Below are 17,742 nucleotides of genomic sequence, written 5' to 3'. Positions count from 1 at the left end.
TGTTGAATATAGTAATAGTTGTTAACATATCATAGTTATATAATCTTGATCGATCAAATTAACAATGATTAACACATGAACGATAGATGTGAAGCTTAGTTCTATATTAGAACAATGCAACACCTACAGTAGACAGCCTCTCTGCGCAATGTAGGCTCTTCTCCATACTGCACGCTGCGGCGCAATGTTTAACCCTTTAACGTAAGAGTACAATACACCTGACAACACTTGCGCCTTTCACTACCTACAATATTGATCCACGGGGTTTGCGCAATTCATACATTAATTGTCACGGAGTTACTACGACCATTTTTACGGCAATTACCTGTCATTTCAGATTAGCATGTTGCATATAATTGTTATTATTATTAATGTATTACTGCATTGCGCTACATAAAAAAATATAATTGATTATATTATACAATATTGATGATATAGTAAAGGACACTAACGATGCCGACATAAATACTATAGACTATCCTAATAATCTGTATCGAGCACGTGCCCAACCAAGATGGAGATAGCTAAAACGCACTGTCTGAATGCTCTGCCTTCGTATGGTTCATCAAGTAGCTATTCTCTGACATTTTTGTGAGGTTGAAAAATTGATCCAGATGTCAAGGAAATTCAGAGAACCAACACCAAGCTTACAATATTCACTTCAATACGCGGCTTTAGCTACGGATAAAAATGACAGATTTTTTTAAACAAAACCAACATCTGATAAGCTACTCTGGTAAATTATTATCTTATAATTATTCATGAAATAATATTTCACTACGAATTACAAAGCGCATATGTTGTTATCGTGCGCTTAACATAAACTTGATCAAATGTGCCTGGAGCATGTGCGCCAAAGATAACAACACGGGTATGAAATGCATACTCAAAAACTAATTGAACAACTGCAGTCTGGATTCTATGGTGGCCCGATTTAAGGGTGATGTATTAGCTTCAGGGCGAGGGATAAGGTAGAGTAAATTGCCTACTTTCCTTACGCACGGGAGTTGTTGGGTGAAAACGTCCAATACAACACTAGGATATGGATATGAAACTTTCTTGAAACTTGAGTGTACAGCCTTCTTAATTAATTAACTATTAAGTAGTTTGACTTTGATTCATTACGAAACAGAAATGGTTTTCTATTTTAAATTCGTGTGACTGATTCTGAGCAGGTAGGCTATCAGCCGCATGCAGCAAAGGTCCTTTGAGTGAGACCCTGGTTAAATTGATCTGCGATTATCTAGCGTGCTGGTAATCAATGGTCTATTGTCCCTTAGCTTCCGAACTGATGTCATTGTATCGAGGGTCGTGAACCAATAAATCATCTCATCTTGAAATTAATCTCAAACAATGCATTTTGGTTTTCGGTCAACAATAGGTGTAGCAATAGACACATATGCGTGGCCAACGGTTCACTGTCAATGTTCTGTCATTGTGGCTCCGGCTAAAAACCTACTTTTTGGTGACACAAAATCACTTGCCTACTATTAACACCAGCCCCCGCCTGTCTGAGCGGGTAGGCTGTTTGGAATAATGTTGACAAACTTAATACTAACTGTGATCTAACTGGCCAAGTCTCTGATTTGATTTACACAAAACAAAAATAAGATCTTACCTGCCACTGTGTATCTGTCCATGTAATTGAGCACATTCCCAAAACTGAGAATCCCGGCAGCAGCGGTGGGAGACCGGCACCGGAGCAAGGCTGCTCGGAATTTCTGCCCCGGCTTGCAAGGATGAAGGTCCGGGTTGGATTTCAGTCCAGGACTCATACTGCCGGACAGAGTATGCACCTCATCAGAACTACTGCAACCTTCTATTTCGCATCCATCGCTCTCCACACACATCTTCTGACACGACAGATCCAGCGCAAAAGAGAATTTGCCAAACAGTACGGAAAGGTAAGACTATGGCCAAAATTGCCAACGACGGTATTTTAATAAAAGATTAATCGAGTTAAAGATGTTGTCTCAGACGTTTGAGAGAGAACCGCTCGATCTGGTTCATATTTTAACAGCACTGACTGGCTTTAGCGCTCCTTGGGTTTTTTTCTCACTGAGCAATGAGGTTTTCAGCGAAGGGGGTGTGAGCTGCCTATAAAAACTCCGCCCCTTGCTTCAACGGCTATGATGGACCTGGATGCCTGGTACCTGACGTGTTGTGAGTATGCAAGGAACTCTTTACCTGGGTGCAGTACATTTCACAAAAATGTTGTCCTGGCCTCACGACAGCTTTGTCTCTGGTATTCACCGAGAAGCACACTAGTGGCTGTGGAGAATGACCCAGAATACACGGCAACATGTATTCACCTGGGACCATTAAGTCGAATATTTGTGGTTTTAGAATTTAACTTATCCGTCACATAAACGAGTATAATCAGCAAGTAGTTTATTTTGCGATTTGGTTCCCTTAATCTTTTTTTTGTGTTACGCTTTTGCCACCTGCGATGATGTTGTTAACAAATCTATACAATCAACTGATTGGATTGACCATGCGTTGCATTATCGATAGAGACCTCCGACCTAAATCTCCAATAGTTTCTAGAGACATTGCATAAATGTGGAGTTTATCTTAATGAGTTGCAATGTGCAATCTAATGAAGAACGAAAGGCAATATAATTGTATACAGCTCATTCGGTTTTAAGGTGGGTTTATTGAACATGAGAAATCCTGATGAGAACGTGCGAAGCCTCACAAAGAACAGTTGGGCATACAGCACGCTGGCCTGCACAGTCCTTAGCTCGTATTAATCTGATGAAAATACATACATTTAACTGTAAAATCTAATTGAGATTGACATTTCACCATGTGATATGAAGCATATTAGAGATAATTGTGTTGAAAAGTGATCTAATCATGGTCTTTTCCAAACCACGCCAAGATCACAGGAATGCCATCATCAGGTAGGTACCACTTCTGTTATCGGCTAAATGTTTGACATAATGACATTACACTAAGAATGACCTCTCTTAAGCTTTTGTGTAGCAGTCATACAGAGAATAATTCCCATGTAAAAGGAGTTTCCAATCAGACAATCACTTTCTTTGTCTTGTGACACAAAATACTGTCAGGCTGAGAAATGTAGCTAATGACACATCTTTGATTTGATTATAAGTGATAATCCACCCTTTCAACCAATACCTTATTGTGTCTGTTAATCAGGCTACCTGTTGTATAACCTGCAGTTATTAATGTCCTCACTATCATTTACAAATGTCCCACTCGCAATTACTCGCAATTATTAATTAATTATATTATTAATATTCTTAATATGGGTGTAACACATTGCGTATGGATTTTGTTGGCATCTGTGGCCTGACAGAGCAGCTATCAGGAGTATTGTGTAAGGGTCCTGCATCATAGATAAGACTGGGGAGGATCCGTGCCCATGGGTGGTCAGGGCTAATGAGTGCTCTGAAGGGTTATAGTCCAGCATCTGGCATTATCATGGAGGAAATCCTTTTTTCCATTCAGTTTGTAGAATGTTTGTGATAAGACCAAGAGCTCGCTGATAGGCATTCTCAGGGAAGGGGACAGTGAGACAAACAGTTGGAGGACATCCTTTTTGTGACTTTGTCACAGAAAAATGTTTCATTAGACCTCATTAGCAAAGGAATGTAATTTAATGTCTTGACATTATTTTGTGTGTTGTCATGACATCTTCATGTACTGCAATAACAAGGAATTCCTGGAAAACAGTTGCATCTATATCCCGGTGGCATTGTCTGATATAAAACACAAATGACTGTCCTTGAGTGAAAATCAATACAGTGACATATGAGCAAGAAAAAAATGAATACCAACACCAATTCGCATAGTAAAAAAAAAAGTGGTTGCCTTGGAGACTGTTCTGTGTTCTCAAGGGCATCGTGGACATCTCTGACATGGAGATTCTGAAAATACAACCACACATCCCCTTACATGGAACCTAGTTTCAACCTGCAACAAAGAGCATAGCAGCACTTCTAAAAGCGATTGCAGCTCGATCAAAGAAAGAGACAAAGAGAGAATGCTGCCACAGCTCCTCTATCAAAGAAAGAGAGAAACTGAGAAAGAAAGACACAGAGAGAGAGAGAGGGAGAGGAGGGAAAGGGAGGCGGCAGGAAGGGAGGGGGGCACAGGCAAAGCTGTGTTTTGCTCCTGCAGGCTTTAGCGTGCTGTAGCCCATGCTGTTGGGAGAAAGTGGGCCCTTTAAAACAACAGCCCCCATTGATGCCAGCCTCAGTAAGGAGGGCTGGAGTACACTGGTCCCTTAACACAGGCCTGAACACAGGACCAGACCACAGCTGTATGCTTACACAGGGAGGAACTGGGAGAGAGAGCTGTGTGGAGACTGAATGTTAGTGTTCCTCTATGTGAGACTGACCTTCCGTAGCAACACTCGCGTGATTTTAGATGCGTCATTTGATGTTATGGTCAGAAGCTTGTAAATTAAAGTCATAGTCCCCTCATCCAACAAAGAATATATGTCACTGACAAATTCAGAAGTAGAAAATGAACGAAGTGGATTGATGAAGGAGAGGTGCAGTACTGCTTGGATGTTCAGGATGATGTCATCCGTGTCCACGGTGACCACCATACGAAAGATCAGTGGGCGTTCAGAGGGAGGCGTTCCCAACAAGCACGGTACAAATGTAGCTGGATCTCAAAAGAGCCAAAAGAGGACAAGAGCCAACAGGCTTTTGTTCAACCGAGGAACTGTGTTTTAATGACGTGTGTAAAAGAACGACCCAGTTGAATTTGTGCGCGCACTGTCTAGATGAAATGGCATAAAAAATAAAATAGATCACTATATCAAAATATCCTATAGGTCTGTCTTGTATAAGATGTAAATGAGGTATGTGAGGAGAAGAGTCCTGGTGTCCGTATGGGATGTGCCAGGGAGCCTTGCTGGCTCTGCTCGCAGGTCTTTGGCGGCAGGTCTGAGGATGTCATAGGGTTGAGGGGCTGAATGGGCTCTGACTCAGCTGAACTGCTCTGCGCAGAAGGGAGATGGTGTGGAGGGACAGAGGATGGGGCTGAACCAAACCCGGGGCCACACTTGGAAGGCTCAGGGGTCCCCTGGAGCAAGTTGTGGTGTTTACCACTCTGTGTCTCTTTCCCTTCTCTCTTTATCCTCCTCAGATAAATGATCTTTCTCTCTCTCTCTCTTGTGTTTGACATGCTGGTCATGTCTCTGAGTTCCTGTGTGTTTTTCCATGGTACAGGGCCTCTCTCTCTCCCCTCTCCCTGAGGCAGTTCTGTGCTGTGGGGCTTGGAGCCATGGAGCCACTGCTGCAGCCTTCCTTCCTGTGCCCGTCCACGGCCAGGCCCTGAGGCCCCCTGTGCAGGATGGGAGATAAAGCGCTAATCGCAGGGCCCCGGCGTCTGCCGCTCGATAAGAGAGGCTCCCTTTAACAACACGAGGTTTACACCAAAGTTTAAATCCCCCTTAACACGTGCGTCCATATCGTCAGCTGTGAAGAGCAACTTGCTGTACTTTATGTCACTCTATACGTTGCAGGGAAATGATGAATACCACCACATCTTCCCACGTGCATTTGTTGAGGAACCAACACTTCACAGTCAAACACGTTGGCATTAAGCATTCGGTGAAGATGAATAAGAAATCTAGTCCCAAATTTCTAACGGTGTTATTGTGTTGCCGTTTTCTTCAATTTATATGTTTTTGTCAAATGTTTTGGTCAACTGTTCTACGGTGCAGGAACTTGGAAAGAGCTCTGGCATCCTCGTCCCCAGCTGGTCTGGGCTGCCTCTGTACAGTACAGCTCCTGTCTGGGAGAGAATAAACGGACTTACTCACACTTCCTGAGCTGTAGTGTGACCAATCAGCAGGACGTCTGGCATGTGCATTGTTCTCGGAGGAGCAGAGGCCATATGGACTTCTAAGACTGCTCGCTTCCACAGTCCAAAACATTCCAGCTTCGGGTCACACTTATCTGGTCCCTGTTCCACAAAAACAGGCTCCTCTTTTCCAGGTTCCTGTTTAAAACGAACACAGCTCAATCTCGGGTCAATTGTTTTCAGGTTTGTTTCGACCGAGATAACTGGTTGAACTGTCACGTCGTGTGTGTTTGATTACTGTGGCCCAGGAAGGTCATCCTCTACTGTCAGTCTTCTCAAGGTCCTGGGCCTGGTTATGTTTACAGCTCTGAGCTTTTTCTTTGCTCCTGGTGCACATTCGTCACTACTGTGACCCCCATAAAGTCACAATGAAGCAACGTTACATGATATATTATATAATATCGTACATTCTGGCCTCTGCCCCCAATTCACTACCACCGATTGAACGCTAAACATTCTTCACTGTGCTATTTACAGAAGAGGAGAGTACAGGATTGGTCCCATATCCATCCTGGGCCTCATCTTCCATTCATGTTAATGGTGGCACTGACGCAATGGGCAGCCAGTGATGCGACTAACTGGACCGATTTCACACAGCCCAGCGAGTAGTATGATTGTGGAAGATCTCACTCCATAGTCTACAGGTCAACCCTTCGCCTGCTGGCTGTCTCACTGCAGGCCTATTCCAACAGCCTGACCGTATACAGTCACTCCGTTTCCTGAGGACGATGAGGTGGACTTAACACAGGAGGGTAAGGAGGAACTAGATTGTCCCCTTCGGCCTCTAGAATTGAGCCTGATGTACATTCCGAGTAACTGTTGACTATCAGCCAAGCAGGAAACTCGACTCACTTGTCTAGCGACATGGTTTTATCTGTTATCTACAGCACATGTCTGAAACTGTGTGGCTCAGCCTTCAGAACATGCCCCACTGGGGCGTCTGCATCCTCCTACACACAGACATGTGCAGCCGGAGCCGGGGAAGTCTGGGCTGCAGGCTGACTGGAGGCTGGGATCTGCCACTGCTGACCTCTGGTGACCCCTGTGACCCACTGACCTTTCCTGCTGTATTCTGGGGTGTGGAGTCCATGCTGTATCTGACTGTGGTGCTCAGTTAACCTCAATACTTTACCATGCTTACTGATGGTGGCTCATTCACACATTATTCTGAATGGTGTGGTCACAGCCAATGGTAAAACAAAAACATATTCTCCTGTATGGTCTGGGAAGATTTTTTAATGGGGTGAGCATTCTCTTATATAGCCAATTAAGATGTCTGTAAATAAACAAGTCTTTTCTGAAGCCTTTCACCCTCTATCTAAGACACAGACTAACAGAGCCATACAGGCTCAGTGACAACTAGACTGACACCAGACAGACTTTGTCAGCAGTGTGTGGCCAGTGGAGAACAGCTGAGAGTTTGGGTGGTTCTGAGCTGACGTCTCCCTTTCTCAGGAGTCCCATCTGGGCCCTGTGCAGCTTGGCTACAGGGCTGCTGGAGAGACTGGTGCTAAATATAGTCTGCCTCTTTTATCTCCCTATTTAATTATTTATCCGACAGCTCTATCAGAGTTGGACTCTTGGTCCCGGGTCATTGGTCTCAGATAGTCTGTCTGGCTGCTAATCCACATTTAGCTTCAGCCCCAGTTCAGCTCTGCTCCTGCACCTCCTCCCAGACAGGGGGCGCAGTACCGCTGTCAGAGATGGTGGGAGGCTTCAGCGGAGCTGGTGGATGAGAAGTGGTATCCAAGTGTAGACGCAGTCTGTTTCACCTCTCTGTGTGGAAGGGGGTCAGACGGCTGAGCGGTTCGGGAATCGGGCTATTTATCAGAAGGTGCCGGTTCGATTCCCGGCTGTGCAAAATGATGTTGTGTCCTTGGGCGAGGCACTTCACCCTACTTGCCTCGGGGGGAGTGTCCCTGTACTTACTGTAAGTCGCTCTGGATAAGAGCGTCTGCTAAATGACTAAATGTAACATTTGTTGTAGGCAAGCGGGATGTCTGTCCTCAGAGCAGAGTTTTCCTAGGAGTACTGGGTGCAGGGCAGAACTCTGGGTAGACGTATTTGGGTTGAGGTGGATCTGAGTTTCAGTACCATGGATACCAGATTGCTGTTTGTGGCACGGTAGTCTTTATTTAAGACATAATTACCTTGCTGTCATTGTGAACTGACCAGTCACTGTCACTTTCATTCACAGTTGCCAACAGGCTGCCGGAACAGGAATGCTAAATACATGCAAGCACAAAGCCCACATGTCATTATAGGAAAAACCCTCAGCCTTGGCTACTTTCCTACACGCTACATTTACTGTCCTTAAACCCAGTGAGATTGCGGTGGGAGAATGTTGTTTTGATCTGCATGGCACAGTCTTGTATCTATGTAGCAAACAGGATCTGTCAAAATGCATTTTCTGACCGGTTTACCCGTTCAACCCACATCACAATACTTCTGCTTTTTACTCTTTCATTCACTTTCACAGTGAGAAAGAAGGATCTGTAGTCTTATTTGGATTTCCTGTCACATTATTATAGCAAAATCAGCATCCTTGCACTCAAACAAAGACAGAAGAACACATGTAGCCAACCATTTTTGTACAAACAAACGTCTATTTCATTCAAGTTGAAACAGGATGACACTCACAAAGGCTAGGAGAGGCCTAGTATGATGTAACCGTGTAAAGGCAGAGCCCAGCAGTGGGCAGGCCAGGATCAATACATGATAAACTCAACCCAGTGGGTGGGAGGGGGGGGGGGGTCTCTATGATGTCACTTCATGTTGAGCAGCTGGAGATAAGGAGATAAGTAGGGGAGTGCAACTTTACATCCCCAATAGCATCAGACATTGTCCTATCATTCAGCACCTTTTGAAGGAGGCAAGGCTGGTTAAGATGGCTGAAACTTTGTCACATTTCAGTGTAACTCAATGCCAAACAAACGTGAAAAAGAAATTCTAAACGAGTGTATTAACTACTAACTAAGTGTATGTGTGCATTTGTGTGTGTGTTTGTGCATGTACTGCCCAATGTCCATGTGTACATATTTCAGTGGTCAACAGAGTGTTTTGTATGGTCAACGCATCACTGTGGAATGTGCCCTATTCCTGAGTAAACATGGACCATATCCGCCCCCCCTCCCCCCGACTCCTGGCTCTTTCCATTGATCGCCCCCGCAAATTTATTAGCCATTGTGACAGCTTCCTGTACAGCTAGGGCCAACAGAGGAAACCAAGAAGTATGGAGATAAAGTCATAAGAAACGGGGTACACAATACCTATTGTGTTTTAATTGCAGGTCGAGACGGTACCTCTGGAATGTTTTCCACATAGCTCCTGTGTGTGTGTGTGTGTGTGTGTGTATGTGTATGTGTGGGCTTACTATTGCACGTACATACCTACATATGCCAAACTACCATGGAACTGGGTACACGGCATGACGTCTGGAAAACGACAAGCTCATTGTTAACTAGTGGTAGAAAACAACAATAGGAAGAACCTGTATTTACACCAAGTGGCTTTGCGGAAAAACAAGAGGGGTGAGGAAATTGACAACAGGCTTGTGCAGTAAAGAAGTAGTTTCAGATCTCCAAAACCAAAATATTTCCCCTCCTCAGTCAAGGCATAACTGCACACTCAACATTGTTGCTCTGGAAACACCCCCCCCAAAGCCCATTCTCTTTAGCGTTCCTTTATGTTCCATATACAATGAATGCTACTGTAGCGTGAGTGGCCTTGCATTTGAGCCTACCTCCTGCCAGGACAATGACCTTTGACCTTGCCCTGGGGTCAGCCCTGCCCCTGCATGATGAGGACATGTGATGACATGCCAATGTCCGTCCCGGCCAGATGACATCAGACACCTCCACAGCAGCTGGCAGGACAACTTTGTCTTTGATTGACAGGTCCCTGTCACTTCACAGCGTGCAAACCTGAATCATGTCTCTCAGGCTGGGATACCTCTCGTGCTGGTCGGTGAGAACACAGGCCTGCCCTCAGGTGAGGAATGTTGGAGCCTACATACATGTTTTCTAAACCCAGCACAGGGCAACTACTAATGGCTGAGCTTGGGGTCCAATGGCCGTCACAAATAAACACTCCTAGAACTGGGAACATGATTGCGGTGTGGTGATAAGTCATCCTGTCAGCTGTAAGGTCATGTACAGCATGTCTCTTCTACCAACATTTCACAAGTGGATGTGTGACAGTGTGAAGGAGCACAAACAATAGTCCCGACAGTTATGTCCGTATCCGGATACAGGGCATGTCACGAACATGTCCCAGTTGCTGCTTCCATCCTGGGCTGTCAGAGGAGAACTGAGCGGAGAGAGGGTTAGGATCTGCATGATCGTCATGGAAGGAGAAGTCTCATCCCTTGTGTTAGTAGATTTCTAATTACCTCTATCAGGTATGCTTATTAGTCAAATTATAAAGGCCATCCAATTTATTACTGGCACTGCCCAAAACACAGAGGCACATTAAAAGCCCATTAAGTTTGCATGTGGCCAGCATATTGTTGTGACAGATGATGAATGTGCTTAATATCCAGTCAAAACCTGCAAGCTTCACTAATGGTCGACTATCTGAAGCCTGTGTAGCAATATCACAGCCTGGCAATACTGATTAAATAGTGAGACAGTGACATCTAGTGGAGTGTTTATAAATTGCGCACACGGTATACCAAAAAAATCAATGACACATCAAGACACATGATATGCCATTGCATATTTACATCAAATAGCACTTCACATTACAAACAGAATACGAATGAACGTACATTCACAATAAATAGCAATAACTGAGCTGCATATCCCTAACCGTGACCGGAGAAGGAAGTCTCATGTGAGGTGGCGAGGGACGGGGGGACGGGGGGGGGGGGGGACACTCCCTGACTACGAGGTGGAGGAGAAGCCTCTTTCTCAGGCACAAGTGTGTGTGTGTTAGAGCCCCAGGCCCGGTCTTCATTAGCAGACAGCAGGTGCTGGCTGGGACGTGGAGGGAGTCTGAGGGTCAGGCTGCAGCTCGCTGCTAAACAGCTGGCTAGGCAAATCCGCAAATCACCCCTGTGTGTTGGATGGGATGTTGGATGTGTGACGTTTGACGGGATGTTGGAAGTTTGATGTGTTTTATGGTCTGTTGGATGTGGGATGGGATGTTTCTGTGGAGGGCACGGCTCAGATCAGCCAGGAGGGAACAGCAGTGGACCCTCACAGAAGGATCCACCAAAACAGATTACAAAAGTACAAAATCATATGTGGCTATAGAAAGTTCAACAGAATATCCCATTTACAGTTCAAACAGCTTACAATTGACATCTTTGGGTTTGGGGGCAGCAATCTGCAATTTTGTATCATCCTCCGGCACGCAACGTTATCCACAGACCTCAGACTGACCTTCTAACTCTAGGGTTGAGTGGATCCTAGTGTTGAGAGCGTCAGGAGGAGGCTGTCCTAAAACACACAGGAAGAGGATTGTTGCAAGTTTATCGCTATTTGTAACAAGTACAGGTACATTGCAATGTTTTGGTCCTGCTACTCTTGACAGTTTCCTTGTGGACTTTAAAAACCGAGAATAACTGATCTAAACCTCTAATAATTTCTTTAATTGCTTAGAGCGATAGAACAAAAGGGTTAGATACATGTAGACTGTAAATGTAACGAAGCTAGAAAACAGACATATGAGCTTTTCAGTGCAGACAAATGTGCTGCAGGATCAAAGAGCTGATGTAGGAGCTTCTGACAGGAAAGGACCTGCTCTTATCAGCTGAGGGGCCTTCGCTCTAATGGCCATGTTGGTTTCTGCTTCCTGCCACAATGATACACAGACAGTCGCTGACTGGGGAGGATGTGGTCGTCTCAGATACAAACTCTCAAGACAACGTTGTCTCCCTTTATCTGCGAGGCATTTCCCTGTTTCTGTCTGATTCTTGCTAACCTGATTAGGCACGTGTTATGGGGAACACGGCCGGGCATGGAGGAGATCTACAGGACCTGTCGTGGAACAGCGTCTGGGGGGGGGAGAGCTTTATCTGATAGGAAGGGTGGTGCGTTCGCTCAGAGCAGGAGAGGGGACACAAAGAGACCATTGTCCAGTGACGGCCTTGAGCAAGTGTCACGCTGCGGACCAGCATGGCATGACTCTCCGCAGCCCCAGCGCTCGCACAGAACACACTGAGGCCTCTCAGCACAGTGGCCCAGTCCCACAGGCAACACCACGCACACACGCAGAAACAACTCATCAACAACGTTATATTTTCAGCATTCTTCTCTGTCGCCTCGGACTCCCACAAGCCCTAAAAGCAGCGCTGCCAGAAACAGAGCTCTCTAAATTTGAGCTTCTTCTTTTTTCTTCCTACGGTGACGGTTGTCGTTACCTGAAGTCAGCAGCTGGGCGTCCTTCCGGTCCTGTGTGATGTAGAGGGCCGTCATGAGGAAGAACAGCCCCCCCACTACCCCCATGAAGGGGCAGAGCAGCAAGCTGTACTCCAAGCTCCGGAAGCTCCACGCGTCAGACGCAGGTTCGTAAGTGCTCAGGGTGTCTGAGATCTAACACGATAAGATGTGTGTGGTCACGGGCTTACATACACAAGCACATACGACAGAAAATAGGGGATCCATGCTTTGATTCCACAGTGAGAACTGTATATCATCTATGGCTTCATGTCTCCGAGGCTTACCACGCCTATCAGGTATGGACTCCCCGCATCCCCCAGAAGGTGAAGGACGACAATCTGAAGAGCTTCAGCTGTGGCTCTTTTGGTTGGTACGACGACATACTGAAAAACACGAGCATTACAGGAGCGGGCAAGCAGCACCTAGGTGACTCAAAACCACACCAGGAATACACTGTACACCTGGAGGAGAACCGCACTCACCAGCAAGATGTCAGCCAAGATGGGCCAGTTCAGAGATATAAGGGTCCCCCCAATGCCAATGAACACCTGAAAGTAACAATATGTTTACTGGCATCCTCTGCCTTCCCTGTTTGAAATTCTACATTTAGACACAACATCATTGGTTGATGAGCTGTAATTGGTGGATATTAGTGAGGGCTGGGAGCTGGGGTCTTACATAAGTGGCTGGAATGCTTGTGGACGCTAGTATGATGGCTGTGAAGAGACAGGGGGCGGAGCTGAGCATGCCCACGGCGCAGATGAGCGGGTCAATGTTGGGGACCTTGTCCCTCAGCTTCCTGGAGAGGGTGGAACCCAGGGTCACCCCGAGAATCCCTGTCACCACCGTCACGGCACCAAAGATGTAACTGCACACGATTCAAACTCAGTTGGCTGACAACACACAATCCAAGGGATATCGAAAGCGATTTTGTTGCACTGCACTATGCACTATTGTCATTGAGATGATGTTTATGCATCGTAGTAAATATGTTCTTATTGTTATTGTTCACCGTGCCTGGTTGAGATGAGGTTGCTTTACGCTGTGGCAAGTCTTGTATTTACAAGTACATTTAGAACTTCTAAACCTTGACATTTAGATGTTTTCTATATAGAAGTTAAGGGGGGGGAGGGGGGCAGGCTGTACCTGTCAGAGGGGTCGCAGGGTTCCGTGGTGCAGGGGGGCCGGATCCCCTGAGACACCTGAGCTCTGGAGAGGAATGTGGGGGTCCAGAAGGCCAGGGCCCCCGTCAGGAAGGCCATGGCTGTCACTCCCAGAGAGGACCACACATAACTCTTACTGGAAACACACAGGACAACGTGCATCTGTACATCAAACTGGTCAAGCCTGTGTATCATCAGTCACCTACATCTGATCAAATAGCCACTCTGTTGGACAGGTATGCTAATACATACTGCAAATTGTTGGCCAATAAGATCCTACATGCTTTCCATTGACTTTTACGCAATGCATCATTTCCAGTGTGTAGTAATGGTAGGGAACACTACACGTAAGACACTGTAAAAACTACAACATTTTCCATTTTCATTTTTCCATTCACGTGCTTTCCGTTTGAGCTAGAACCCATAAACAGATGGCATCACATGACTCCGAAACACGAATGAATGAAAGAAGTCATTCTGTTTTCGGTTACTTTTTCAAAAGGTACTTGATATCCTCCATGTAGGGGCTGTGGGCTGCCAGGCTCTCTCTGTGGGTGTCTGCTCCCCCTCTGGGGGGGTTGGGACACAGGACGACCAGCAGCACCAGCCCCAGGGAGCCCAAGATGGGGACCAGCTGCCAAAGTAAACACGAGTGATCAGCTCCAGCCAGCGGCTTGCTGGCCGACAACATCACCAGTCAGCCTTAAGGGATTTCGACAACCCCTCTATACTGTACACAACACATTTAGAGGTTGAATGAAGTTGGGACCAGGACAGCCAGAGCACTTGTGCGATCAACAGGAAGTAGCGAGTAGGGTTTAGAGGTGGTTTTATAAAGTAGGTGCCGACAAAAAGTGTGTGAATTGAAATGATTCCATATGTGGGATTCTTACCCGAAGGGCCCATCGCCAGTCCCCTGTAGCGCTGGTAACGGAGGATCCTATTATGTATCCAAGGCCACTGAAACACATGACATCAATGAAAGATTAACTAGTTATCATGCTGACCACAATCATATTCACCCCTCCCATATCTTATACCCATTGAGGCCTTTTTGTTTTGGGAAGTCCAGATCACATGAATAGTGGTGCCAGAGGCTGACTGCCAGGTGACTTTGACTTTAGGGTGTTTTACATCAGCCTTGACAGGGTTATTGTTTGTCCTCTGGATGTTTGGGAGGCCAAAGTTAATGAAACGACGACTTCTATTTTTAGGATACATTGTTTTTTGGGTACATTAAAACAACCAGAGAGAGGTGACAAGATTCTACTTGGCCATGAAGAAAGTACAAGACATTTCTAGACACAGGGTAAACAAAAAGAGCCAGTGTTGAGATGGAAGCGGACAGGAACCTAACCTTCCAACAGGGATGAAAATGTAGAAGGCCGAGATCATCAAGGTCCTCTTGGTGCCAGAGAAGAGGTCCCCTATGATGGTGGGGGCGATGGTGGAGTACCCTGCCTCTCCTGTGCCAACGAGTGCTCTCAGAAACACCAACAACCAGAACTTCTGCAAGGACCCAGCAACACGGGTTCCAGGTCAAAGACGTGTGTTTGAGGGAACTACACCTTGTGAGATCACATCTTCTTTCAAATGATTTTCTTTCTCTCATTAGTACATAACACTTCTCATGATGAAGATACTGTATGATCTCTTAAAAGAATTGAAACATCCAACTGCAGATTGTTGAGTTCAGTATGATTAAGTGTGTGTCTAGTTGTTATTCCAACATTTAAATTACCGACTCGGAGACGAAAGAGCTGCCCAAGGCAGTCATAAGCCACACAGTCAGCGCACCAATCATGATGAACTTCCTGTTGTATCGGTCACCAAGGTAGCCAAAGATAGGAGCCAAGAATATGAAACTGAAGATGAAAACTGTAAAAAATGTAGATATCATGACAATTTAGCTTCCTCTCTACACCACCATGTGATTCTCCATAATGGTAAGAAATTCATAGAGCACATCATTTCCTCATGAAGCTATTCAGGGCTGATTACTGTGCGTACTGAATTGAATAAGTGATTTTTTGTACAATAGCAACAGGAAACGATTGCTTTGTTTATTGCAGGCACTGGCTTCCTTGAGCTTAGCACTGTGCCTACACTACATTACGGCTCAGTGACTTTGAGTGTGAGAGATGATCTGTCACAGAGGGTAATTAGGATTCATTTGGAGCATCAGTGTGACATGCACTCGACAGAACTTGTCATGCAATCTACAATGCGAGAATGTAATCAGCAGAATCGAATGCTAAATTCACTTAAAAACAATAAGGCATAACTGACAAACGATACAGTCATGGGATATGCTGCTCACTCTCATCTGAGGTAAATGACGTCTGTTTCATGTTCTATGAGAGGGTCTATCACATGAGGTCTCTACTTCAGATTTGACGATGGTTGTGTGTGTGTATGACATGCACAGTGCACAATACCTGTCTGTAACAGTCCAGAGGTGCTGTCACTGATTTCAAAGAATTTCTGGATATTCAGAAGGACTCCTTTGAGAGAAAAACAAGAGGCGTTGGTCAATAAATCCAACCCAGCATTCATGTGTGTCAAATTGTTTTGCGTCAAGGTGCGAAGTCTCACCTGCGATTGTGTATCGATCGATGTAGTTGATTAAGTTCACATAGCAGAGAACAGCCACTGCTATGTAGGAGCGCTTTGGTGAGATCACCCTGCTCTCCGCAGGGGGGGCCTCAGTTAGTGGGGGGTCAGAAATAGATCCATAGCGAGGACCGGACGTTGATCTTAAACTCAGACAGGTTGTCTTCCCATCTTGGCGAGACATTACTGGTCCAGTTGTCTCCATTGAAATAATCTCTGTCTTCCTACGCTTAAAACAGGAAGTATATTGGTGAATGTTGTCATAGTCTTTGAGAGTTGCAGAAAAGTAATAACCGTATGGGCGGGCCCTCTCCTACCCAGACAACGTACAGTCGGTAAGTTACGTGACTGATGTTCTGCCCATGAACAGGCAACTTACAATGGAAGAAAACATTGAGGATGTAAACAAATTTAACAAATCAGATGTCTTGGTTTCCTTTTCCACTGTCTGACCAAGATGATGCTATGCTCATTCCTGATCGGATTGTTCCAGCTCTGGTGTAAATAAGCCAAGTAATGGTTCAAGGTCCAGAACTTAATCCAAATCACTTAAGAGGACTTCAGATCCTTTACCTAGCATTTTTTCACAAACTCCACCAAGTTTATTGTAATGCACAATCATTTCATTGTAGTCAAAATCAGACTTGTATATTTACTCCTTCAGAGAGCCTATGGTGTAGCTTACTTGTTTAAGGAAAACACATTTTGGAAATCCCCCTTTGACCCAGACTCCTTAGTCAATCTCTCTTTGCAACTCTATTTCTCTGCTAGGTAGTTGTCATTCTATTGCCAATATATGACTTCTGCAATCCTTCAGCAATATTCCAGTTTATGTTTCAACACAAGACAGCCTGTTTTCATCATCTTTGATGAAACATCATAGGAAACATTGCAGAAACAGGCCCGACCCCACAGGATTCATTTGCAACAGTATAGAATTGAATCAGTAAACAATTGAACCAATTAAAAGACGTTGGGCAATTGTGTCATAAGGTCAGAGTTATTTATGGTTAACTTGGTTGATTTAGAGTCATAAGTTCACTTCTTGGAATAATCAAATACAAAGCTGCAACAATGGGGATCTGATAAACCTACACACTGGGAATATCATAAACCTACACAGTGGGAATCATCTGAGCTGATTGACGGTTTATTTAGAGTCAATGTCAACATTTTGGCTGTGTCCTGCTTTATTCTTAATTGGTAGAAGGAACACACATACATCTATTAGCAATATCTATCAGCAATAGATCTCACAAACATGTTTTAAAAATTATTATTATTATAATGATTTCATCAACGTCAACCTTAAATGTATACAGCCTCAAAGAATGTGAAGATCTCTGAAATACACACCTTACAAACACAACAATGATTACAAATGTTAAGATTTGGGAGTTATGTTTGTTTCACACAAAAAGCATTGGTCATGGTGAACTATAGTCTCAAATTTGCAAGTAATCTGAGGGTACATACTGGTTCCTTAGGTCTTGATTTTGAGATCAGCTTATTCCATCATATTTGTGGTTTTGAGCTGATGACTTCCAGTCTGTCTCTTGAGTCTCTGCTGAGAGAAAGTAGAGATCTTCCACAGGCTCTTATAAGCTGCTGGGATATTAAGTTAGCAAATTGTCCAGCCCTCTTTGGGACGGTCATATGGTTTTAGACAGATGTTCACTGTGATGTAATGTTGAAAACAAGCCAATAGCTATTCCCAAACTGTAATTGCGATCTTT

The 17,742-nt window shown here is 44.9% G+C and overlaps 2 protein-coding genes across 5 annotated transcripts in view; both read right to left on the bottom strand.

Annotated features, from left to right (window-relative positions):
- The window catches only part of spns2 (spinster homolog 2 (Drosophila)), a 62,523-nt gene extending 60,453 nt beyond the window's left edge, over positions 1 to 2,070 (bottom strand). For both annotated transcript variants that reach the window (XM_047020647.1, XM_047020646.1), the window contains exon 1: positions 1,619 to 2,070. In XM_047020647.1, coding sequence (XP_046876603.1) covers positions 1,619 to 1,850 — 232 coding nt within the window. In that variant the 5' untranslated portion in view covers positions 1,851 to 2,070. The remainder of the gene's footprint in view (positions 1 to 1,618) is intronic.
- Positions 2,071 to 8,643: 6,573 nt separating this feature from the next.
- spns3 (spinster homolog 3 (Drosophila)) lies at positions 8,644 to 17,730 on the bottom strand. Of its 3 annotated transcripts, none has more exons than XM_047020626.1 (13): positions 17,483 to 17,730; positions 15,989 to 16,235; positions 15,832 to 15,897; positions 15,135 to 15,271; positions 14,751 to 14,902; positions 14,287 to 14,353; positions 13,885 to 14,027; positions 13,377 to 13,529; positions 12,909 to 13,098; positions 12,713 to 12,778; positions 12,515 to 12,613; positions 12,212 to 12,383; positions 8,644 to 11,288 (listed from the first exon to the last, which is right to left on the bottom strand). In XM_047020626.1, the coding sequence occupies exons 2-13, from the start codon at positions 16,209 to 16,211 to the stop codon at positions 11,209 to 11,211; spliced, it is 1,548 nt and encodes a 515-aa protein (XP_046876582.1). In that variant the 5' UTR covers positions 16,212 to 16,235; positions 17,483 to 17,730; the 3' UTR covers positions 8,644 to 11,208. The 3 variants fall into 3 exon arrangements, with proteins under 3 accessions (XP_046876582.1, XP_046876584.1, XP_046876583.1); XM_047020628.1 differs by having other exon boundaries at positions 15,989 to 16,230; XM_047020627.1 differs by lacking the exon at positions 17,483 to 17,730 and having other exon boundaries at positions 15,989 to 17,216.
- Between the last annotated feature and the right edge of the window lie 12 nt (positions 17,731 to 17,742).

The sequence above is a fragment of the Hypomesus transpacificus genome, chromosome 5 (genome assembly GCF_021917145.1).
Source record: "Hypomesus transpacificus isolate Combined female chromosome 5, fHypTra1, whole genome shotgun sequence".
NCBI lineage: Eukaryota > Metazoa > Chordata > Actinopteri > Osmeriformes > Osmeridae > Hypomesus > Hypomesus transpacificus.
The sequence above is the reverse complement of the archived record's forward strand: the minus strand, read 5'-3'. Positions and strand labels throughout refer to the sequence as shown.

What these genes read in the sequence shown, in the direction of transcription:
- spns3 (XM_047020626.1), bottom strand. Translation starts at nt 16,211, where the DNA reads ATGGAGACAACTGGACCAGTAATGTCTCGCCAAGATGGGAAGACAACC. An exon ending in CGATCGATACACAATCGCAG is followed by an intron (nt 15,898 to 15,988) that starts GTGAGACTTCGC and finishes TTTCTCTCAAAG; the next exon opens with GAGTCCTTCTGAATATCCAG. An exon ending in CCCTGCGACCCCTCTGACAG is followed by an intron (nt 13,099 to 13,376) that starts GTACAGCCTGCC and finishes AATCGTGTGCAG; the next exon opens with TTACATCTTTGGTGCCGTGA.